We start from the raw sequence: 25,157 nt of genomic DNA, 5'->3' as shown, positions 1-25,157 counted from the left end.
TATGGGGGTAAATGAATTATTTATTTATAAAGCTCATCTTTATTCCAATGCAAAGATGTAGAGGCTCTTATTAAGATATTTGTACTCTTTTTCTGGTTCCTCAAGAGAATCCTGGAAGTAACTCATAAAAACAATAAACATGTGCAAAGTTGTTATAGGTGTTTCTTACAGGGGTGCTTTACGTGTTAAGAACTTGGGCGTATATACATGAAATGCGATATAATGCTATACTTGATAGGTGCTGAAAGTTCTACCCACATGAATTGTTTGTTGTAATATGTGAAATAGCCTGGAAATATCAATGCTTGTTTTGTTTTTTTGACCGCAGCTAGAGCTCCCCATTTTTTCCCCCCTCATAATCATGTAGTGCTGGTATTCATGTAAAGATATAGATGAATGTATAGCAATCTAAAAAAAAATTTCTCCTGTTTTAAATGCCTATAAAGTAGAAACATTAGGTGGAATAATGAGGAAGGGGGTGGAGAGATGCATGCAAAACACAGACCTTTTACTGGCTTACAGCCATTTTGTAGTGATAAAAAGTTTGTCTTCCTCAGGGATGAACCATCCTAAAATGACTACAGTAGATAATTTTAGATATCACATGTAGAAATGGCTTACTTCGGGTGCTGCAAGTTTGAAGAAGATAGTGCAGAAAAATCTGGTATTCTCAAGTAAAAGGCTGTGACCCTGGTATAAAATTTGTTTTGGGCAGCCATGTGGCATGACTAAAATGCAGTGTAGTGAGTAGTGTGATGCTGCAAGCACTGGAAGAGATCCGCCTGTAGTTTTTCCTGCAGCTTTTACAAGGATTTTGCTTCTCAGTTAAGCTGTTGCTCTGGCACCCCCATCATCAAAAAGCAGATCTCCACAGAAAGAGACAAGCAGGGCTGAATGGCACACATCTGCCTCTCTCTGCAAATGCCTTCCTGTTGGTCTGGGTTACCGACCGCACCGATGCTGCAAGGTAACCATTCATAGGTCCTGATAATCAGGAGTGGAGAGAGAGAGAGAAAAATCTATCCACTTCTGATTATCAGGGCCTGGAAAAGGAAGGAAGCAATCTTCCAATAACCTTTTATAAATTCTTAATAACGCCTTCGCGCTTTTTGACGATGCTCCTGTGCCTCTGCGGTGCAACCCAGCAAAGGAAAAGTCGGGAGCGCCTACAATTTCACACGCGCCTTGCAAGCGATGCTCCGTCAAGGCGGGGGCGGGAGGGGAGAGACTCCTTCGTGCATCTCTCGGGCTGCGTGGAGGCCTCAGCTGCAGAAGGAAACAGGCGCTCTCAATCTCCCCCGTCCTCTGAGAAGCAGGATTCCGTCTGCTCGCCGAGGCCGCCCTCCGTCCCCACAACCCGCAGGAAGTGCCTTCGAGGTGCGCGCAGGGAGCTCTCGCAGGGCGGGACAGACCGGCCTTCCTTTCAGTTGGGGCCCTCCCGGCAAAGAGGAAGCAATTGGCAGCCCGGGAGGCGAAAATACCCGGCTGCTGCTCCGGCGGCGGCGACGTCGTCGCGAGGTGGGTGCGTGTTCGGCCCCTCGCATCCGGCTTCCTCCATCAACCCGCGGGATCCTGGGCCCGATCTGTGGGCCTCTTCTCCCTGCTCAGGATGGGAGTCCAGCCCTTTTGCTTCAGTGGGTCCACGACCCAGCTGCCCTCCACCCTACCCCACCCCACCCCACCCTCGCGTGCCCGCCGTGTATCTAAAAACTGGTCGCACCTCCGTCATTTACGTTGACCCCGCTTGTGGGGAGGGAAGGGGAGGCTCGCTTTCGGGGACCTCGACGCCGATCCGCCTCAGGCGCTCAGCTCCAGGGCTGCCGAGGCAACCTGCTTGCCGGGAGGGGTGAGTGTGGGCTGGATCAGTGGTTGATGAGGATCCGGCGCGGGGCGGGCGGACGACGGAGAGGCGCTTTATGCCAGCGGCTTCTGCCAGAAGCGGTCTTTCGGCTCCGGTCTGCCTTTGTGGGAGTCAGAGCTCAGAGGAGACCCGCCGCTGCCTCGCGGGGGCGGGGAACTTAGGACTCTGAAGGAAGGGACCTTTGAGAAGTGGACTTTCTCCATCCCTCCTCGCGCCTTCCCAGGACTGTAGGAGAAATGCTTCCGGCTTGGACTACCGAATGGCCACCCATCTTTGGCGCCTGGGAGGGGGTGGGGTGCGTGTGTCATGTGTGGAAAGTTGGGGCAGTTCACGTGAGAGATGGAGGAGCCCCTCCTCCGCTTGCTTGTAAATAAAGCGATCTTTGCCGCCTTCTCCAATCTGATGTTCTCCGGAAAGGTTGGATTTCAGCTACCAGGACCCTGACCCAGCGTAATTTTGCCGGCTGGGGATTATGGGAATGGAAATGCAATACATCTGGAGAGTAATACAGAATCACCCTCTCTACTTCAAGAGTTTACTGGTTGCCCTAGAGAAGTAATGAATAACTGCATGCTTCTAGATCAGCTTGGTTTAGATGCAGCCTTTCAGGCCAAACACAAAATTTCCCCTGTTGCTGTAACTGCTTCGCTACCCATAAGAGAAGGAATATACTTTATTAAGCTAATTTATATTAACATAAAGGCTACATTAGCATTCCATTTTGAGATGTGATGGTGATGACTTTCTCAAGAGCCCCCTTGATGAAAATGATTGCTGCTGTTTCCTCTCTTTGGGCCCTAGTGGATGCTTTCACTTTCACATTTGTCTAATAAAAAGTTGATATTTTATTTTTTTAGGATCTTATATTTTGCGGAGGGAGCAACAAAATACTTATGTAGGATGTGGTTAGATGTTTGGCTGTAATGTTATCTTCTGTTTGTCCTCTTTGCATGAGACATTGCTAAACTTTAAAGGCAGAGTCTTCACTAAGTCCTGATGATATCCTGGGCACGTCCATGTAGTTTTTTGGAGCAACAATACAGAAATGGGTTGTCATTCCATTCCTTCAGGGTGTTTTGGGAATTCTCAGGTGGTCTCTCATTTATCAGATTCGGGTGTTGAGAGACGTATTTTCTTGTCTATGTGACAACTGGAAGGAAGAAGATGTATGGCACTAAAATGATGAGCGGAGTGGGTTAGGATTTATTTGATCTCCACTGGCTGGATTTGGCCAACAAACAGAATCCCAAAGTAGCCAAACACTAGGCTAAGATGCCATCTGACTCCACCCTTTGCATTTTGGCCTTTGTTTCAGTGTGTAGTGCAAACCCAGAAAACAGGTCATTAAGTAGCATCCTCTGCATGTAGGCAGATGAACCCTTAGTCATTGTGGGTTTTTTTCAAAACAAGGATATATAAAGTAGGGTTGTGCAACGTATTTGCAGGGGTTCTTTGCAAAACATGCCAGTGAGGAAAAAGGCCCTTCCTCAAAGTAGTGATGTATCCTTGGCTTCCAGAAGACTTGGCGTTGCTGTATAGAAAACTTTTCCAGGTTATCTGGGCATGCATGTGCATGCCCAGACAACCGTTCCATTGTGATTGCTGGCAAAGCAGCTGCACAATTGGAAGAAGGCTCTGAAGCAGCAGCCCCAAGCCCTCCAGGAAAGGAGGCTCACCGTACTCATCAAGGCAGGGTGCTTTGTTCCCACCAGTGAAATTTGTGAAATGCCCCTCCAAACGCTTTGCATAGCTCTAATACAAAGATATCTCTCAATAGCTTCCTCAGACACAATTCAGTCTAGTTACATTCTGAGGTTCAAATTAGAATGACAGATATAATCAAAAATTTGCACCAGCTTGACTGGCTTTTTTTAAAAATTAAGTGCCGTATGTATTTATTTATGCAATTGTTTCTATATTTACAGTATTGGTAAAATCTATTGCCAGCTTGGTGGCTTAGTCATTTAACCTATTGCAAAGTTCCATTGCAATAATTCCTTATTGGTACAAATCTGTTGCATTATTTTTAGTGCAAGATGAGATCTCCAAATTTGCACAGAGGTAGACAGAAACTATCCTTGCTTGTTCTGGGGACTCAGTATAAAACTTTTCTACTCCCTGTAGCTGGGAGTGCTCCACTGCTCTGCAGAAAATTAATAGATCACCTATGGAACAGGATTTTTATAATTCTGTTATGGAACTCTGTAATTTGGAGCATTGGAAAAATAGCATATGCACGCTCCGTTGTAGCTGCAAATTACTCAAAGGAGAGGCTGCATCTCTGAAACTTCAACTTCCTTAAAGCAAGAAATTATTTTTTGTGGCCAAGCTTGAAGTCTTTTGGGGGGGGAGGTGCAGATTTTTTTCCATCCCTGAGGACCAGTGTTCTACCATGCAAATGGATGAAACAGTGATTTTCAGGTCCCTCCCCATATAGGTATAGGAATTTAGCTTTTGGTGATAGAATTTCAGCTTTGTGGTTGGCACTGATGAGTGCATGAAAGTAGTTTTAGGGCCACTGGTTGCCCATTCCTAACTTAAAAGAGCAGAAACCCTTTTCCCAATACAGTGGTACAGCCCTTAATAGAAGCCAAATTCACTTCAGCACCAGCCATCCCAGGAATCATTCTAAAGTCAGGGTAGTTCCCCCTTTATGCTTGTAGTGGACCTGCACCCTTAGATATGATGCTTTGACAGAGTGGCAGTATCCGGTCTTCTTGTGTGTATTTTTTTGCTGGAGAAAATGGCCTGGAATGGCCTACTGTAATCTAGAATATTAGACGTTCTGCGGAAGGGTAATCTTAATCTTACAGCCATGCTTGGCTGATTTAATTAATTAATTTGTTGCCCTAATTATAACCCACTTGCTTCCAGTCAAACCAGCCTGTAAAGTTTTGGGTGTGGTTCCTGCAGCTGTTTAACAAGACATTGTGGTTTCCCCAGACTTGTGGGCTCCTCTTTGTTATCTCTTTGTCACTAGAGCAAGCCATCTTCCACTCAGTTACAGCTTACAGCTGCTTTCTCATTGCAGAGGGGAAACACCAATCCCTGAGGATGAAATTTAGAGAAATATCTTTTTGTACTGAATTAAGTGATTATTGTGCCTTGTTTTTCTCTCTCCTCCTCTCTCCCAACCCTCCCCCCCAAATGGGCAACATGCTGTGTCTGCTCCAACAGCTGAAAGGATCTCTTTGCAGTTTTCTCCAACCTGAGTTCCAGAACTGCCATCTCAGGATATTTTAATCCCATTGTGAGCAACAGAGAGGCCTGAGTCAGGCGCACGTTGTGAAATGAGTGGTCGTGGCCTGGCCTGGAAACTGTGTTGCAATCCCAGAGCTGAAAAAAACCTCACGTGAGTCAGCGCAGAGAGCGAGTTGCAGCAAGCCATCAGGACAGCAAAGATTTAATTTAGGGCTGCCTCCAGCTCGAACCCTGAAGGAGAAACTCGTTTTCTGCTGTCTTGCATTTGGAGTATCCAGAGGTAAGCAATCCGCCCCACCCCCCCACCTTGGGCTGCTGCAGCCATTGAATCCTGATTGATACAGTCCTAATGCCAGGCAGTATCCACAGTCCTTTGGCTGGGATGCCCCAGTATTCATTGCCTAACACCCCTCTTAGAGATAAATTTCCTTAGTTGGTGGGGTGAGCATTTGGGTTTTGCCTACTTCTCCCATTGGTGGGTTCTCTGCCCCCCACCCATGGTCTTTGTTCCCCTCTCTTTTCTCGGTATGTCCCTGGTCCTATTCCTGTGTCACCAGTGCTTTTTAGGACAATAGCTATTCGAAAAGGAGCCCCACCCCACTCCAGTCAGGAATAGGTAGTGGTTTGGGTGAATTAATGCCTGCTGATTAAACCATTTTGTCTTTCAGTTTGTTCTGGAATGGGGACTATGTTTCGCAGTGAGGAGATGTGCCTGGCCCAGCTCTTCTTGCAGTCAGCTTCATCCTATGCTTGTGTTAGCGAATTAGGCGAGCGAGGCCTCGTGGAGTTCCGTGATGTATGTGTTGGAAGATTTGGGGAATGCTTGGTGGGGAGACCAAACTAAGGATGTTCCAGCTGTTGGGGCCTTTAACTGCAGCAGTGATTGCAAGGCAGGCAGCAATCAGTCCATGGGTGTAGTTGGTCTCTTGCAAAAAAATTACTGTTCTTACAAAAGAAGAAGCTCCCTTTTCAACTGTTTTTCCCCCCCACAAAGCTTGTGAGGGCCAGCAACTAAAAGAGATAGAAATAGTATGTGCCCAGCGTGTCACATAAGGACGTGGTCATGCAGGCAACAGAAAGAGTAACTAATATTTTCATTTACTTGAGAAGTGGTTGTATACAAATGATCTCCCACCTCCTACCCCCTTCCTTATTTATGGAAGAAGTTTTGGGATTGCATGTTTGTTATGAGCCTGGCAGATGAATAGAAGAGATTGACGGCAAGAATAAAATTGGGGTGGGGTAAAAAAAGGGGTGTCTTATTCTTGTTGAACAGGTCTTCATGTGGTGCATTAAGAGTTTTGGTTCCTGGTTTTGGGGTGCTAAAGCATCAGCTCTATCCCTGACTGGCCCCTCGGGCTTTTTTTACTGTACTTTCAGCTGAACCCTTATGTCAGTGCCTTCCAGCGACGCTTTGTGGGAGAGGTGCGGCGTTGTGAAGAAATGGAGAAAACTTTCAGTGAGTGACTCCTGCTTTGGGAGGCTGGGGTAGGGCTTTCCCTTTGCTGATGGGATTTTCACAGGGTTGGCAATGAAACCTGGAAAGTAGGAGTGAAATAATGCCGGTAACATGTCAGCTGTATTGGTGGGAACTGTTTTGTTAATCTATGGGCTGGCAGAGAGCAGGGTTAGACTTCCAGATTTTGGCTGTATGATACCAGGCTGCCCATGATAAGAAAAGCAAATCATAAGATTCTATTTTTACAAATAGAGACACATTAGATTAGTGAATCATGAGACTCTTTCAGCAGAAACTGAAACTCTTCTAAATTGAATTATAACCTCTGGTCCCTGGCAGATGGTAGATGGATTTTCTCATGCAGGCTGCTTTTTACAATTCAATAGCATACATTTTTCTTTAATAGCACACATAGATGTGTTGAAAAAATATTGAAGGTGCCAAAGCCTGATAACAAATTTCCATGGCTAGTTGCACAAAAACATGAATTGCAACATATGGAGGTGACAGCCTATCCATTTATTGTGTTACTTATTTGGAACTGGTGGTCTTTATCCATTTATTGTGTTAATAATTAATTTGGGGGAAATGCCCCACTTTTAAAATTGAAAAAAAGGCATAGGAAAATGCAGCACGAAAACAATTTCCTTTTAGGAGGATGTTTCACTCTGTGTTATTAGGTACAACATTCTGTGCCAAATCTCTGTTCTGTGGGCACTGTAGTACCTTGCTAGGGCTCTGGAGATCCAATTCAGATGCAGCCAGAAGAAGGAACTGGAGTTGTATCACACTCTGTGTCCTCCGATTATAAAAACTCATGCCTTTTTTCTATAGGGAAGTGCTCAGTATTTCATAAAAATCTAAATTGCAGAGAGTTTTAAGAAGTGAGGCGTGCAGAGAACTCCTAAGTTTCATATTACTAAAAATGTAAGAATGATTGGAGTTGTGACTTTGGTGGGCCAGTGCAGCTTATCAGCTAGCAGGCTGAATGTAGCCCACAAAGCTGTGCGGCATAACTTTTTGGGTGCTCGGCCTGTGTCCCATTTCTGCAGTCAGCAAGACTTGCAATATATTGAGTTTACTCATGGTTCATTTAGCCCAGTGTTTTTCAACCTTGGCAACTTAATTCCCCATGCTGGCTGGGGAATTCTGGGAGTTGAAGTCCAGACATCTTAAAGTTGCCGAGGTGGAAAAACACTGATTTAGCCTAACATTGCCGGCCCTATTTGGCCTCGTCTCCTTCAGGTTTTGGATGCATTTTTTCCCTGCTGGCGGGGATTCACCTTGGGCTCTTCTGCATGTAAAGCACAAATCCTGCTGCTGAGTCCCAGTATTGGGTGACTGCACTGAGCCTGCTGAAGCCCTTTTCTGAGCTGTTGGAAACCTGGAATAAGTCACCAATCCTAGGTTCTGGGGCTCTTTTTCTCCTTTTTGTCTCCAGCTTTTTTGGCCCAGGAAGTGCAGAAAGCTGGACAGTCCCTGAAGCCTCCAGAGGAGAATCTGCCAGCACCCCAGGCCCGCGAGGCCCTGCGTATCCAGGAGCAGTCCGAGACCCTGGCGCAGGAGCTGCGGGAGGTGAGCCACAACTGGGAGGCCCTGGTTGGTCAGCTGCAGGAGCTGCGGGAACATATTCAGGTGCTGCAGGAGGGCCAGCGCTTCACTGGTCAATTGGTAAGCGATCCCCTCCTCTTTCTGTTCCACACCTCCCTCTCTGGTGGTCAGGCAAAGTTTGGGGACTTGGAGAAGAGGAGCTATGAGGGGTTGTTTTTGAGGCCTTGGGTCCAAGGGATGAACAAAAGGCTGAGAGTGAGACACCTTTTGCCACCAAATGACCAGGGATGGTGGATGGAGGCATTCTGTGGCCTGAGTCCTGGGTTGTCGCATCTTCTGTCCCGTCACAGGCTCTTTTTCTACCAGCAGGAGCCCCTCGATTCACCTGTCCGCTCTCGTGCTTTCTCCGAAAGAGATCCTCTGCTCGACCCCACCATGCTAAACCGTCCTGACCTCAGAATCAAGTGAGTGGAGGTTGGGTGATGATTGCTCAGATAAGGGATACTTTTGTAGGAGGTGTGGAGCTTGCTGACTCTTCTCTCACCTGTTGCAAGGGATCATGTTTACCTAAGTTTGAGGGTATTTCAAGGGATTCCTTTCATGGAATACCTGAAGCACTTTTGCACTTTGAAGTGGACTTCACATACGTAACTTAATATATGATGTGTGTAACATTGCCTTGGGATACTGTACAATCAGCCTTCAAAATTTAATTTAGGTTTTCTCCCTTTCACCCTGCCCCTGAAGCTTTGTGGCAGGTGTGATACACCCATGGCGGGTGAATTCCTTTGAACGGCTGCTGTGGCGCGCGTGCCGTGGCTACCTTGTTCTTCATTTCACAGACATGCCAGAGCCTGTTGAAAATCCATCCACGGTAAGAGAAATAAGAGGAAACACTGGGCAGGGTGGCTGGGGATAGTAACATGTGAGGGGCTGCAGCAGCTTTTCCCAACTTTGTGCCTTCCAAATGTGTGGGGACCGCAACTCCCATTTGCAGTTGAAAACAACAAGAGTACCTCAGGCTGGGATACAGTGTAAATGGCTGCAGGCAACGCAAAGACTCTAGCTTCATGCAGGGATGACCACAGCAACCAGAGGTTTTGTTAAAATGAGGCAGTGTGGCTGTGAAGTCATCGAAGTCTGTCTGTGCTTTCATACTTCCCTCCCCCGCCCTCACGGATGTCTACGGATGCATGTGGGATTCAAGATGGGTAGGATTAGATTACAGCAGTCATGGATGAGGCATTGGAAGACCTGAAGGGCTGGGTCAGAGACAGATCACACAGATCTGGTGGTACATAATCAATCAATTGATGGACAGGCAGAAATACAGCTTAGGAGATGGTCAATACCTTTTTTAGCCTGGCTTGGGAAGAAGGCCCCATTCTCCTGTCCTCCCTATTGAAAATGCTTCTCAGCAACTTGTCCTTTCCTGTGTAGGGGGAAAGCATCACCTGGGTCATCTTCCTCATCTCCTATTGGGGTGAACAGATTGGGCAGAAAATCCGTAAGATCGCCAACTGGTGAGTGCTCTGGATATTGCGTATTCCCTCTGTTACCCGTGGTGGGTAGTTGTTGCTCTCATTTCCAACTGTTGTCTCATTCTGCCCCTTGTTTACCAGCACTTCTATTCTGGTGTGGTCCAACCTCATAGGCATATCCCATAAATATATATAAGCTATATGTCAATTATGATTGTATGATGTGCTTACCCCAATTACTGAATTAATCAATTTTCTGGGTTCCCTAATACACTGAACCATAAGCTGAGTTTGCACAGCAGGCAATGACATACCAATGCAGGACCAGGGGATGTAGAGGGGAACAACAACTTTCCCAATTTAATCAAACAACACACTATACTGGTAGTCCTCATTTAGCGACTGCTTTGTTTAGTGACTGCAGTTATGACAGTGATGAAAAAGTAACTTTACAGCCAGTCCTCACATTTACAACCTTCACAGGTTTGTACAGGTGGTCCTCATTTAGTGACCACAGTTGGGACTGGCAACCTGGTTGTTAAGCAAAGAGGTTGCTAAGTGAATGTCAGGTTCAGCCCAAAGAACTCCCCGAGACAGCGCAGATACAGTTCTGTTGCGTTTATTAGCTTCCACCTCAAGACAGAATCTCTCCAGACTGAATCTAACTTCCCAAGCCAGCAAGCCACAACACTGTGAATTCCTTAGGGTGGTGCCAGTCTCATCTTCTTAAACTTCCCACGCTCCTGTTGAGGGCTAAGGGAATGCTTATCTCCTCGCGTGCGGCCTTCATCCAACCATTCCTTCACAGTGAAACTGCAACAGTGCTTATGACCTTTCTTCAGCTTTCCTTTGCTTTACAGACCTGCGAAGGTCATAAATGTGAGGATTGCTTGTAAAGTTACTTTTTCATCACCGTTGTAACTGTGAATGGTCACTAAACAAGGCAGTCACTAAACAAGGACTACCTATAATGTAAAGGAAAGCTGAAGAAAGATCATAAGCACTGTCGTGGTTTCACTTAGCAACCACTTCACTTAACAACCAAGTTGCCGGTCCCAATTGGTGGCTAAATGAGGACTACCCATATAAATGCAACAGTTTAGGTCCTGAATTGCTGCTGTGTATAAAGTGAATGCAGCCAATATGTACCTACTTACTTACTGGTGAGGCCTGTTCTTCCATTCCAAAGTTGTTTTTTTTATTTTATTTATTTTATTTATTTAACTTGTCCCTGCCCATCTCCCCACAATGGGGGACTCTGGGCGGCTCAATGGGGGACTCTGGGCGGTTTCCATGGTGCATTCCTTCCTCCATGGATGTAGTTTGGCATTATTCAGATACTGCCTCTCTTCCCAAAGCCTTGGAGCTGCTCTGAGGATCTCATCACTAGCCATGCTCCCAGTTCCTCAAGAGCTTCTGCTTCCCCAGCTCATCTTCCCCATATGCACATCTGGCTTCCCCGTATCCAGTCTGTGACTGACCACACTCATAGCACGTTGTGTTTCTCCCCAGCTTTCACTGCCACCTGTATCCGTATCCTGAGAGTGAGGCTGGGCGCACAGAGACCTTGCGTGGGCTGCGCACTCAAGTGGAAGATCTGACCATAGTAAGGCAGTAAGGATGCTCTGTAAGATTGGGGCAGAGGAAGTGTGCAGGAGGCTGTGGTGGATCCAGTACTTTTATTTCCAGGGACAGAAAGATGATTACTTGAGTGGTGTAGTAATGGCAAATTCTACATAAATATTGCCACTTCAATCTTTCCCTTAAGATGGAATCAGCAACTTTTTTCAACCTTGGGTGCAGGGCACAAATTATATATAGCCAGAATCCTGCAAGGATTTGCAAGACCCCTGTCTTCTAGTTCAGGATCTTGCAAAGGGGTGGCATTCTTACACAAGTTCACCAAATCTCACAAGTTTTTGCCCTTTTAAAAACATTTTTGGAAGCCAGAAATGCCTCTTTGTCAACCACTGCTCTAAAATGCTTAATTTCTCTTTCATACCAAATAAAAGACATTCCTCTCTTATCTCTTGAAATGCAAAATTACTTTCTTCTTCTGTACTTTCCGTTTCATCCAGTCTGATTTGGAAGTGTCCTTCCCCTTCCTGCCCCCCAGGTTCTCCTATTTGTACTTCTCACTTCTTAGAATAAATGGTTTCCGTTTGTTTTGCTAATTTATAAATTAAACAGGACATTTTGGGGAAGGTATCAGTAAAAAAAACAGGTGGATAGTGTGAAGTCAGAGTGGGAGGAAAGTGTTGTGGGCTGCATCAGGGAAGTTTGGTTGTGATGCCACGTTTTTTCTGTTTTTAGTTTTATTTTCTTTTTCTACTGTTGGTATATAATGTTTTATTCTTTGATTGTGAGCCACCCAGAGTTTAGTTTTAAGATGGGTGGCCATACAAGTGTAATGAATGAATGAATGAATGAATGAATGAATGAATGAATGAATGAATGAATGAATGAACGAACGAATGAACACCAACAGGCTTGTGATGTGATGAGACTTGAACATTGCATCCCCCGTGCATTTTCTAGATCTAAAACCACTTTGACAACCATTGCTCTGAACATCTTATTCCATTGCTAATTAAATGTTGTTATAACTTTAAATCCCCCTATTGCTATGAATTCACTCACTTTTGCCTTGCCCCCAAACTCTTGTAAACAGGTATTAGGCCAGACAGAACAATACTTGGACCAGGTGTTGCAAAAGGTACTTTCAGTTCTACCTGCTTGGCAAGTACAGATCCAGAAGATGAAGGCTATCTACTTCATCCTCAACCAGTGCAGCTTCAGCATCACTGATAAGTGCCTCATCGGCGAGGTATGGTGCCCTGTCCGTGACCTTCCTGCCGTGCAGCTGGCCCTGCGTGAGGGATCGGTAAGTGCCACTGAATGGCCTCTCTTCTCCTCTTGTCATCCTAATTTTGCACTGCCTGGGATGCTGTGGACCATGAGGCAGAAATGTTTGCTTTTTCTCTGTAACATGCCTTTGTTCCTCTTTGCACACAAGATAGCGGGGCCTAAATAAAAAAAATTAGCTTAGTCTCATAGGTGAACAACCAAGAGCTGTCCCCCCAAAGGTTGCAGGGTTGGTGCCCCTATTCTCAGATGGCTGGAACCTGCCTTCCTCCGGGATACACCATTGTGACCATCATCACCCAAATTGAGTTTTAGTAGGGAGGTATCTCCTCTGAAGATTTTTTTTTCAAATGCATAATGCTTCAAGCCTTGGGCTTTTAAAGCATGCAGGTACTTCTTTTATGTTTTGGCTACATACTACCAGTACCTGGTAAATTGAGATTGCTACTAGTATGTAATTAATTTGCTTTGTCCCTTCCTGTACAAAGCAGTAATTACATAAAGCATGCTTTTTAAATATAGGCTTCTAGTCCTCATGGGTATGAAGAAATGCTTGGGAATATGTAAATAATCTGTGCTAAAATCTCAGAAGCTAGAGAAAAGGCTGAGTAAGATTTCCAATGGCTGAGAAATGTGGCTTCAGGGTCTTGCACAGCTCCTGGCTCCTCCCTGTCGCTAGCATGCAGCTTTCAGAGTTGTGCCTCTCTGATGCACATTTCGATTCCTTTGATAAGGGATTTCAAACATCCTAAGTAGTCCACAGAGCCCTGGATTGTAAGAGGCAGCACAATGGAAGATGATTAGAGTTTCTAATTCTGGAACATTGTAACCCCAGAAAGCCTTTGATTTCTGAACTTTCAGCACCCACTGCCCTTCATGTTCATGAAGACTATAAACTTAATTTTCCGGAAAGCAACAGCTGAGCAGAGGCCTCGATAAAGAGACAATTACACTTGAATAGTCCGAGGTGTACCTTGCTGGTGTGAGGTCAATGGTGCACTTCGTTTACGGCCCCAGCTGCTTCTGGGATGGGTTGCAGGTTGCCTCTGGGTGAGCACTTGGATGGCTTGCTACTCTGCACTCTAGAAGTTGAGCTGCTGCAAACCTCAGAAAGAGAGAGAGGAGAAAAACCAGCTAACCCCAAGTATGCCTGTTGCCTAAAGTGCCCGTGTGATCCTCTTTTGCTCCTGCAGCAGCGCAGTGGTTCTGGAGTGGAGTCCTTTGTCCACCGGATTGTCTGCACTGAGAGCCCCCCAACTCTCATTCGTACCAATAAATTCACTGCTGGCTTCCAGAACATTGTTGATGCCTATGGGGTGACCAGCTATCAAGAGATGAACCCAGGTGAGGAAATGTGCTGCATTGCTCATCTCTTCCCCTTTGGAAGTTTGGTCTATTGCTCAATACTCTGTTTCCTTACCAATGATGGGGGAGGGTTACAGTAACAGCCATGACATTTCCCCACCTCCAAAGAAGGGATAGCCACGTAGAGAGTAAGAGAGAGAAGAAAGCCAGCTGGAATGAGTGTTGATGTTAGAGAATACATAAGCCAAACAGGAAGGAATATAGGATGATGTGATATGTTGATCAGTAACATTTCTGATCCTTTATGGTTTCAAAAAAACAAGGCAGGGATGGTGACACTTTGGGTTGAGTTAAGCAATTAGCTTTGGGGACTTTCCTTGAGCTTCTCAGCTAATGCCAGCTCTCCTTTGCAGCTCCTTACACCATCATCACTTTCCCTTTCCTCTTTGCCGTCATGTTTGGAGATGTTGGCCATGGACTGTTGATGTTCCTCTTTGCCCTTTGGATGGTCCTGTTTGAGAACAGGCCTGGCCTAAAGAAGGTGGAAAATGAGGTGAGCCCTGGATGGAGAGGGTCTTTCCATGGAGGGTGCACTTTAGGTAGATGGAGAAGGAAGATGACCTACCTCTGCCCTACATCTGATTTAGAACACTTTCATCCATTTTTCCCTTAAGGAACTGAAGATGGTGTCTACCCCTTTTTTAAATCCTCAAAAAGATTTTGTGAGTTAGTTTTGGCTGGCAGGTAGCCTGGCCCCAATTTGTGTCTCTGGCCAGTTGGGAAGTTGAACACTTCCAGACACTAAATATAATATATGAGCTCCTGGGTATATTCCCACCATGCATTGCATACACTTAATGTCGCCTTCCCTTCCCAGATCTGGCAGACATTCTTTGAGGGCCGCTACCTCATCCTCCTAATGGGTGCCTTCTCTGTCTACACCGGTTTCATCTACAATGAGTGCTTCAGCAAGGCAATGACTATCTTCCCATCTGCTTGGAGTGTGGCTGCCATGGCCAACAACTCGGACTGGAGGTACCAAGGGGCCTGTTCTTAAAGCAAGAGCTGCATCGCCTTCTTTCTGCCGTCTCCTTGGGGGACGCCATTGTCAACACCTGCAACTCTCCTTTTCCTTACAGCTTGGAGTATATCACAGAAAGCCTTGCCCTGGACCTGAACCCCAATGTCACTGGCGTCTTTAACGGTCCCTACCCTTTTGGGATAGACCCGGTAAGTTGGGTAGCAACTTGAAACAAATAGTCACGTGGGTTACTCCTGCTTGATGTGTGCTGGATAAAAAGGAACTGGGCATATTTAACCCCGTTGAAGTTTGAGGGTTCCATTATCTTTCAGCTGGCCTAAAATAACTGACTGTGAGGTTTTAGGGAAGTTTCAGTGGGAATTCTCAATGCAATGTGGCCTGCCTTCCTTAGATTATATCCTGCCTTTCCTTCGGGAGCTGAAGGTGGCATACATAGTGCTCCCTCCTAATTTTCCCCATAGCAACAACCCTGTGAGGTAGGTTGGGCCAAAGTCACTCAGTGTAGAGAGTAAGAAAGATGACCTTGACAGAAATATGGAGGAACCATTACCTAGCCAAAAGGGGCTGGAACATTTTTTAAGCCTTGAGAATCAAGATAATATTTGGAAGCAGCTCAGGCAGACTCTGCCCTGATTCACTGGAGCATAAGAAGGGGAGGAGGTACAGCACAGTGAGACATGCAAGACTCTGTTATTATAGCCAATCACAATAAAAGTAGTTTTAGCCTTCCAGGGGAGTTGATTTCCTGGTCTGTTCTACCCAGTGGGGCTGACATCCGTCTTGGAAGTCTCCTAGTCTCTTTCAGAAAAAGGCTGAAGGCCTTGCCTTTGTGGGCAGAGAGGGCCTCAGGGCATTCCACTAACTGCTGAGCACCTTGCAGCAGTGTTGCTCCTGCACTAACATCAGGTGGTTTGTAAATAACTAACTTGCAAAATCAGAGGCACACCCATGGGATCACCAGTGTAAGGACTCATAGCAGAGATTGTAATGCAATGCTTAGAAACTATAGCACTTCCACACATACAACCTAAAGTATGGATCTGGTATGTATATGACACCTTTGTTACAATAAAAAAGGAACAACTAGAAAAGACACATGAAACTATCAACAACATCTTCAAAGGAATAAAATTCACCAGAGAGGAAGAAAACAACAACACGCTACCCTTCCTGGATATCCTCATCAGCAGAGGAAACAACAGCAAATTCGAAACCCAAGTCTATCGGAAGACAACCCACACCAATCAAGTACACCATTACCAAAGAAACAACCCAACCTCCCATAAGAGGAGCTGTGTAAGAACATTATTCAAGCGAGCACAAACGCGTTGCAGCAACTCAGAACAGCAGAAAAAGGAAACAGACCGCCTATACAACATCTTCCAACAAAATGGATATCCACACAACTTTATCAAAAAGTCCCTGGCTGTTTAATCTACTACAACACAACCAACACAAGCTATGAAAAGGATAACACTGCCATACATCAGAAACATCTCAGAAACTACCACCAGACTATTACGACCACATGGCATCTCCGTAGCACACAAACCAACTAAAGCCCTCCAAAACATCTTAAGCAAACCAAAAGACCCAGTAGCCCAAGAAGGAAAAACAGGTGTCATCTACAACATACAGTGTTAGGACTAACAACCACTATGTAGGACAGACAGGCAGAAGGCTAGCAGAGTCCACCCATGAACACCAACTAGCAGTCAGAAGACATGATGAAAACTCCTTAATCTCACAACACATGGACAGAGTCAACCATAGTTTCAACTGGGAAACTGTTAGACCAAGCTAAATCCAAAAATGCGAGGGAATTCCTGGAAGCTTGGTATTCAGACAAGGCGCATAGAGATAAACATTTACACACTATTCAAAAGAGACAATAGAAAGGAAAACAAAAGACCAGAACATCTCACAAACAGTCATCACCCAGATAAGCAGAGATTAACACCAAGATTACCACCAGACATACAATCAAGCAGTAAACAATACCCTAATCAAGGAACTACCAGAGGGAAAAAATAAAACAAAACAACACTCCCCCCCCCAAACACTGGCAGGGCATGCCACTGTATATAAACAGAGAGCAAACCCATTCCATTCTAGCACTGAAGATGTCACCTAGCTGGGTAATGAAATGTTTGCAAGAAAACAGCCAAGCTCAGAACCCCAAAGACTCCACAGTTCAACCCCGGGCTACACATATTCACTTCTACTGGAACTCGCAAAATGCCAGGATACCACTAACACAGGTTCAGGTCCCTACTAAATCTCTGAGTTCTCTGAGTTTCTTTGGGCCAGTTAGACTCGATTGTATGGCAGAGATAAAATGAGGGAAAGACCAGTATGTACACTCTCTTAAGCTTCCATAGGAAAAAGGGAATGTAATAAAACACAGTTTGAACTGAAGAATATGATGGGGAGGATGTAATAAAAGGTTTTTAATGTGGTTTGAATGTTAATATCCCAACAGATTTGAATTTCTGTTGTATTTATTATAATACTTGCTGAATACTTAACCATGACAGCACGTACTGTAGTTTCCTAATATCAAACACCCCTATGCTGGTGTCCATGGTGTATTGGGCTATAACTCCAAGCAATTTGTTCCAGCATTCTGGTAGAGAATTCTGGGAGATACAGTTCCAACCCAACTGAAGGTCAGCAGATAGGAGAAAACTGGCTTAAGGCAAAACAAAATTAATATCAGTTTAACGTCTCATGTAGTCCTGAGATGAAATCAGAATTGTAGCTTAAATTTTGGACAATTATGTAACCTCAGATTTGGTTGGGGTTATTATATGCATTTGTAGATATATTTATTTCCATTCCCACCCCTCGTTTAAACGTACAAAGATATATTTAAGGAAGCTGCTATTTTGGCATCCATTTATTGTAACCAATCAATTGTATGAAATTGAAATTTCATACAATTAGATTTTCAATTAGATTTTCAAACTCTGTTTTGATGGAAAAATCCTTTCTCACAGATCCAACCAGAATTAAAATAATTGGGTTTGTCTCTCCTCTTCTTCCCTTTAATTTGTTTCCCATTCCCAAATTGGAACTGGCTCTCATCTCTGTCATGTGTGGGATTTTTCTCTTCCTCTCTTATGAGCCAGATCTGGAGTCTGGCTGTTAACCACCTCACCTTCCTAAACTCCTACAAAATGAAGATGTCTGTGATCTTGGGCATTTTTCACATGAGCTTTGGAGTGTTTCTTGGCATCTTCAACCACGTGTGAGTATCCAGCTGATGTACCTCTGCTCAGTCAACAAAGAGGGCCTTGGAAATTCCACCTTGTTTGCAGTCAACAGAGAGGGTTTTAAAAGGGAGTTGGAGGGTAAAACTACCAGTAGCTAGAGATAATGAGAGCCATGTGCCACCTCCTCCTCATTAGAGGCAGTATACCTCACCCTACCAGCGGCCAGAGAAGATAATGGGGACTGGGCTGCTACTTCCCAAGAGGCATCTGGGTGGAATGTTGGGCTGGAAGTGTCTCTGATGGTTTTGTTGATGGCTTCTCCCCTCTGTCTGGTTTGCAGCCATTTCAGGCAAAGATACAAGATCCTCTTGGTTTTCCTTCCAGAGATCACTTTCCTTCTGGTGCTTTTTGGCTACCTTGTAATTATGATATTTTACAAATGGCTTATGTATGATGTTTCGAATTCCAAGTGGGCCCCCAGCATTCTCATCCACTTCATTAGCATGTTCCTGTTTTCAGAGAATCCTGGAAATCGTCTGCTCTTTGAATACCAGGTAACAGCTTGTAGCATCATATCCTGTCTCTTGAGTTCCTACTTACAAAGCATTCCTTCCTCTAATTCTGTAGTGTTTTTCTTCCTTTGTTTCTTTCCTAACTCAGAATTTGTTGGGTTGAGTGGGATGGGATGAATACATGATTCAGTAAATTGAAAAATAATGCTTATTTGTTCCAAATGTTCACATTGTCAAGCAATACAGGACTAGAGGAAGTTGCTTAGAGTTAAAATGTTCCTCTGAGATTTATTTTTCTTTGATTGATTTATAATTCACATTCCTGAGGCTGTCCAACTTGTCAGTGACTTTGGTGACATACAAAATTAAATACGGGGGTACAAAACAACAAGCAAAAACAGAAAAGTAAGGTGGTTATCCCAGTAAAAACCTATTAAACCCCTCACATAGGGAGCCTGTGTCCCACCCCAATCCAGAGCCTAGGGAAAGAGGTATATTTAAAGGAAAACAGGGTCAGGGCTGTTTGAATCCCTGAGTGATATTATTTGATAGAACAGGCCTGACAACAGAAAAAAATGTGTTCTGGGTCCAGTCAGATGACATTGCTTAATAGATGGGACCTGGAAGATGGCAACTCTTGTGTTCTCACAGGAGAGGCAGAAACAATGGGAAAAAACCTCCCTCAAATAACTAGATGCAGTACCAAGGTAAGGCTTTGCAGGTGACAATTAGCACTTGACTTGCATCCGGAAGCCTACTGGTAACCAGTGCAGCTCATACAATAGAGGTGTTATATGGGTGTACTGTGGCATGCCTGTAACTGCATACAACACTGCATTCTGGAGCAGCTGAAGCTTCCAGGTGGTCTTCAAGGGCAGACCATATAGATCACATTGCAATAGTCCACCATTGTGACTATGAAAAGGGCCTTGTGGTCCTGGAATAGGTGCACTTGATGCCTGAGATGAATATGTGTGAAGGCTTTCCTAGCCACAGCTGGCACCTGCTCTTCAGGCAGAACTAAGAACCTAAGAAACCCCCCAAATTGCACACCAATTCTATCTGGGGGAGTGTAACCCCATCCAGAGCTGAAGATGGAGAGTCCCTTGACACAGATGATCCATGTACCCACAGCCACTCAGTCTTGCTAGGGTTGAGATTATGTATGCTCCAGACACCAACAATCTTCACAGTATCACTTGGTTAGCATGGGGTTGAAATACACAGCTGAGTATCATCAGCGTATTGATATTACCTGACACTGTGCCAATGGATGACCTTACCCAATGGCTTTATGTAGATGTGAAACAGGAGGGTGAGAGCACCCTGAAAATCAGTGCTTTGGGCTCAACCTCTTTCCCCCCACCCCTCTGTCAGCATCAATTGGAATTGGCCATGAAGAAAGAAGGAAAACCCTGTAACATTGTTGCCCCCCTCCCACTCCCATCCCCAGAGTTGGTCCAGAAGGATACCAGATTGATGATATCAAAAGTTACTGAGAGATTAAGAGAACCAGGGTGGTTGCACTACCCCCATTCCAACTCTGCCAGAGGTCATTGACAAGCATGATTGATGCTGTCTCAGTACTCTGGCCTGGCCTGAAATCTGACTGAAAAGAGTGCAGATAATTAATTTCCTCCAGGGCCCTCTGAAACTGCAGCCTGACTGCCTTCTCAACAACCTTCCTCCAAAAGGAGAGGTTGGATACTGGATGAAAGTTGCCCAGCACTGTTGAGTCCAGTGATGGCCTCATCTTTCCCCAGCAGTGGTCTAGGTATCTCTTCTGTTCCATTTCCTGGACTTTCTTGGAAAACTAGGAAGTTTCTCAGGATTGGCAGACAAGGAGAAGCTGCAATAGCGCAGTCTGACCCAAGGCTCTGTAACGTACCAATTCTGGGCAGAAACTAGACCCTTTGTTGAACTGCCCAATTGATCTTCAGGAAAAACCCTATGCTCCTTCTGAAACCTATCCAGGTCCATTAGTCACCTGGGACAGACTGATCCAATATATCCAGCCTTCCTATGGGGCAGCACAGCAAGTCCAGAATCAGTGAGAGTGATTTGACAAAGGATTAATGATAATATCCTCTACCTTCAGATAATCCCCTCTGGGTCCACCCAGATCCGGTATATGTACCAACTTGATTGTGTCATCCACTATCAAAGGAGGGTGGCCTTGTTACATACCAAGATGGCTTTGTTTTATTCAATCATTGATACTCTTTTGCATTTGCTGTTTAATGCTGGACTTGTGACCAGCTTTTCTTGAGAAATGTTATTTGAGATGAATTTTCTGTCCAAATGGTGATGGTGGTTTCACAAAGCAACTCATCATTTGATTTTGTACTGATCAATAATGTGTACACGTGAATTGATCCTCAGTCAACCTGAGGTGCAAAGCCCTAAGACCTGTGGAAAAATACTTTTGAATATAGTTATAAATTGAGAACCTGAGCACAAAAGTAATTCTAGCTATTGAGAGCTATCCAAAAATGCCTTTGGCACTTGTCAAAAACCTCAAGTTCATCCATAATCACTTCCATAAAATGGTTTTATTTGATCATTAATTGGCAAACTTCAGAGGCTCCAGGCTCCATTTTGCTTGGTGGTGCCAAAATAACCCCTTAAATTTAAAAAATATCAGAAATTTCACAAAACTGCCAAATGTTTGTTGTATGCTGCCCAGAGTTGCCTGTGGTAAGATGTGCGGCTATATAAATTGATTTAATAAATAAATAAATCTTGCAAGATTCTCTCATCCTAAAATCTTACACAATTTTAGTGCTCTTATCCAGAATCTAGTAATAGTTCAGCTGGGAACATTGAAATTTCATGTGGTTTGGCACTGTCATGAAATTTCTGCCATTTAATTTTTTTAATATTCAATTTTGGGATCCCACAGGCCCCATGTGGGTTTGCTGCTTGCTATTTTAGATGCTGCTTTTTTGCCTTTGCTGCATTTTAAATCTGTCAAGGAAAATAATTAAAATGGAACTAAGTAGTCAAAATTCTACTAATGCCTTGTTCAATATTAGGAATATATTCCCTTTACTGGGTAATGTAGCTTCAAGCTTGTTGTGCAGGTGATCATTTTTTAAGGGAGATCATGTGGCCCCTAAGACTTTGGAGGAAGCATTGAATGGTTTCTTAGTTTTCAGCTAATAAGACCATTTTCACTGTCATGTTTTGTTTTGCTTTGTTTTGTTAATAAGACAATATAATAATAACAACCTGATTGGAGTGTAAGAAGGATCCTCATCAATAAAGTGTCATAGGATAAGAATTGAAATAAAGTGTGAGAAAGAGAGGACGGGAGAAGAGGATGCTCTACTTGTCTTTGTTTCGGTTGTCTTGTTCTAATTGTGAGATCCAACCCAGAAAAGTCTTTTCTTCACTCCTGCAAAGTTACTTTAGTTTTAAATGCCTTAGATAGGGCTGCAATAACTACAGCAGGTCCTCTTGTCCACAACAGTTAATAGTGCAGACAGTATTGATGTTGGTGGCTCTGGTCTCTGTGCCCATCCTGCTGCTGGGGACGCCCTTGTATTTCTGGTGCAAACATCGCCGGACAGTTCTTCAGTCTCAGGTAAGACTCCCTCCCTGGGACTAACTTAGGACTTTTGTCCAAACCTGGTTCCCTAGTTCACGTACCAGCTCTGTGGATTCCAAGACTTTCATCTCTTGGGCCTGCCAGTTCAAGAGAGGCCTTTAATGGACATTGAAGTATCCCCAGAGAAGGTACAGGCCATTGTGGGAAGATACCAGGTTTATGATTCTTGGGGGACCTTTTGCTTAGGTATCCTGGGTGCTAAATCTGTGGAGTGAAGCTGGGTGATGTTTGAGCATATGCAGCAAAATTCTCCATGTGGGGCCTCTTCTCTGATGGTTGATGTGTTCTCGGATGTTTGCAGCACAGTCCTTCCACAGCAGGAGAGCGGCAGCCTCTGCTGAACTCACGGGAACCAAAGAGATCTGTGAACACTGCTGAAGGTGACATGGATCACATGGAAACCAACCAGGAGGAGGAGGAGGAGGTAACATCTTTAATTTGGTTGTGAGGGCTGGAGCTTTGTTCCGTGTCCTCCCTCCCACCCGTTTGACCAGAACATTGTGCAGATTTGCCATCACTTGAAGAGTTTATTTTCACTTAATTTAGTGTGATTTCTTAGAAACTGGTAGGAGAATAGAAGAAAGGCTGAAATTTATGGAACAACTGAAATAACCAGCATAGAGGGATAGATCAGTACTTATGTTCTAAACAAAGGGATGCAGGCAGCAATATCTGTAGAAGCTGCAATTATGTCAAAAGGACAACACGTTTGTCATAATGTCATTGCATAAAGGATGCAACTTAATACTTGTGTCCCAAGATCTTAAGCAAGTCTGTAAGTCATGTCATGTCTGCCATGATATTCATGTTATCATTTGCCCCCTCCAATACTGTTGATTTTTAAAAGCTACCTTCTGATCTGAATGCTTCATTCACCAGTCTCTGTATGCTCACCTCTTTCCTTTCCTTTCCTTTCCTTTCCTTTCCTTTCCTTTCCTTTCCTTTCCTTTCCTTTCCTTTCCTTTCCTTTCCTTTCCTTTCCTTTCCTTTCCTTTCCTTTCCTTTCCTTTCCTTTCCTTTCCTTTCCTTTCCTTTCCTTTCCTTTCCTTTCCTTTCCTTTCCTTTCCTTTCCTTTCCTTTCCTTTCCTTTCCTTTCCTTTCCTTTCCTTTCCTTTCCTTTCCTTTGAACTCTTAACTCTAGAGGGATTCTGGAAAAAGCTCGGGGGGGGCAGGGTTGGGCCTGGAGTCCAGTAGTTCAGAGTATCTGGCTCGTCCTCACTGCCACCCCAATTCTTTCTCAACTCACCTTCAGTTTGACTTCGGTGAAGTGTTTATGCATCAAGCAATCCATACTATTGAGTACTGCCTGGGCTGCATCTCGAACACAGCCTCGTACCTGCGCCTCTGGGCCCTCAGCTTGGCCCACGCACGTGAGTTCCTGGGGGTGGGAAGTGAGGGATGCAGGGAAGGCTTTGGATGCAAACTTCTGTGCGAGGCTGATTATTTGCTTGGTGAGAATCTCTGCTGAAACTCCTGGGAAAGGTGATGGTGGCTGTGGCTGGGTCTGTGTATTGCATCATGTGATTTGTTTGGTTTTTGCTTTGTGTACTGTGGTGTATGGCTTAGCATGTTGTGTAAACCCAGACAATCATGAAAAGTAGTCAATGTGGTTAGCCAGATTGACACACGATATGCCATAAACCATATCACAGTGTACATATCCAGCCAGTGATTTGGCATCAGCGCTAAACCTTAAGTGCATGTCCTGTCTGCAGAGATTTCTGGTATGCAGTAGGAAGAGAACTTGCCCACTTGGTAATCTTTGGTAACTCCTGCACTTGTTCCTGTTCACAGAGCTCTCAGAGGTCCTGTGGACCATGGTGATGAAGAATGGCTTTCAGATGATGGGCTACCAAGGCGGGGTTGTCCTTGTACCTGTCTTTGCTTTCTTCGCAGTATTGACTGTGGCAATCTTGCTGGTGATGGAGGGACTCTCAGCTTTCCTGCACGCCCTTCGCCTGCATTGGTGAGACATGTATGCTCATGCATGCACAAGAGAGGGAATCCTCCTTCTCTTGGCAAACACAGGAATGTCTTGTGTGAATGCTACTACCTTGTTTGGCTTGGATTGCTAAGTGCCTCCATGCTAACATTCAGGAATCATAGAGATGATAGGTGGTTCTCCTCAACAGATCAAGGCTATGATCCTAGATGGGTGGCTGGGTCCTGGGATAACACAGTGCATCTATCTTGGAACTGGGTAAAATTGGGCATAGAGTTGATCTTGCAAAATCTGGACTGACCTGTCCTGTATTTTTCAGGGTGGAGTTCCAGAACAAATTCTATGCAGGTGCTGGGTACCAGTTCAGCCCCTTCACCTTCACCAGTGACATTTGGATCTAAGAGGAAGAGTGACTGCTTCTCTCCAGAGAGGGAATATATAGTGTGCCATCCTGAACTAATGGGCAAAGCTATCTGCTTATGTTGCTTTTTTTTTTTTAACTGACTCTTGCTTCCCCCTTTCTACTGGTTATGACTCCTGCCCAGGCAGAACATGCGCTAGCCTTTAACTGCCTGTTACAATTAAACCGAGATCCTGTACTGACTCACATGTGAAATATCAGTATTTAGGCTGACGTTTTGGAACTGAAGGAACAATTTTCCAGATCTGTGTTTTGAATCATGCCACCTCGTTTCCAAATCTTTTTATCTAGATGATTTGCTGCTCAAATAACCTTCTTATGTATATCTCTGTCACCCGAGATCTCTGGTGGGAAAGGATGGTAAGGGACCTTAAAGAGAATTAGAATATAGGTAATACTGAAGCATCATCCAACAGGAGTACCAGGACGTTGTCCATTTGTACTATTCATCTGTGTTGAAAGGGAGTGGTTTACTTACTCACATTAGCTGACAAGAGACCTGGCCTAGGCACTTTTTTAACTACCTTCTGCCCTCTACAGATCTACACTAGAATTTTATTGGGTGTTAATGTCCAGGTCAGACTCAAAAAGCTTTTTCTCATGACAAAGACCTCAAGTTGATGCTGCACCTGCCAAAGTGTGGGATGGAGGCACTGGTGAGATCCAAGTCCTCAGGGCAGGCTTGATCTAAA

The 25,157-nt window shown here is 44.6% G+C and overlaps 1 protein-coding gene across 5 annotated transcripts; it reads left to right on the top strand.

Moving 5' to 3' along the window:
* Nucleotides 1–1,163: 1,163 nt before the first annotated feature.
* On the top strand, nt 1,164–24,544 carry TCIRG1 (T cell immune regulator 1, ATPase H+ transporting V0 subunit a3). 5 transcript variants are annotated; one of them, XM_007425124.4, is made up of 21 exons: nt 1,164–1,518; nt 5,039–5,342; nt 5,731–5,858; nt 6,443–6,521; nt 7,963–8,192; nt 8,439–8,536; nt 8,820–8,946; nt 9,513–9,595; nt 11,066–11,159; nt 12,225–12,437; nt 13,612–13,762; nt 14,137–14,276; nt 14,601–14,758; nt 14,863–14,953; nt 17,897–18,015; nt 18,321–18,534; nt 21,965–22,078; nt 22,404–22,526; nt 23,355–23,472; nt 23,897–24,068; nt 24,364–24,544. In XM_007425124.4, the coding sequence occupies exons 3-21, from the start codon at nt 5,742–5,744 to the stop codon at nt 24,443–24,445; spliced, it is 2,523 nt and encodes an 840-aa protein (XP_007425186.2). In that variant the 5' UTR covers nt 1,164–1,518; nt 5,039–5,342; nt 5,731–5,741; the 3' UTR covers nt 24,446–24,544. The 5 variants fall into 5 exon arrangements, with proteins under 5 accessions (XP_007425186.2, XP_088002426.1, XP_088002425.1 ...); XM_088146300.1 differs by lacking the exon at nt 1,164–1,518 and adding an exon at nt 1,529–1,634; XM_088146299.1 differs by lacking the exon at nt 1,164–1,518 and adding an exon at nt 1,707–1,846.
* Nucleotides 24,545–25,157: the final 613 nt, after the last annotated feature.

Source organism: Python bivittatus, unplaced genomic scaffold, assembly GCF_059951505.1.
Source record: "Python bivittatus isolate LINGU-HERP-01145 unplaced genomic scaffold, Pbiv_v1 ctg000480_np1212, whole genome shotgun sequence".
In the NCBI taxonomy this organism is placed as follows: Eukaryota; Metazoa; Chordata; class Lepidosauria; order Squamata; family Pythonidae; genus Python; species Python bivittatus.
This window is presented reverse-complemented; position numbering and strand designations above follow the sequence as displayed.

Bases quoted from the DNA above. Each gene is read 5' to 3' on its own strand.
- TCIRG1 (XM_007425124.4), top strand. From the start codon at position 5,742: ATGGGGACTATGTTTCGCAGTGAGGAGATGTGCCTGGCCCAGCTCTTC. The intron at 5,859-6,442 runs GTATGTGTTGGA...CTGTACTTTCAG, and splicing joins GCCTCGTGGAGTTCCGTGAT to CTGAACCCTTATGTCAGTGC. The intron at 23,473-23,896 runs GTGAGTTCCTGG...TCCTGTTCACAG, and splicing joins CCTCAGCTTGGCCCACGCAC to AGCTCTCAGAGGTCCTGTGG.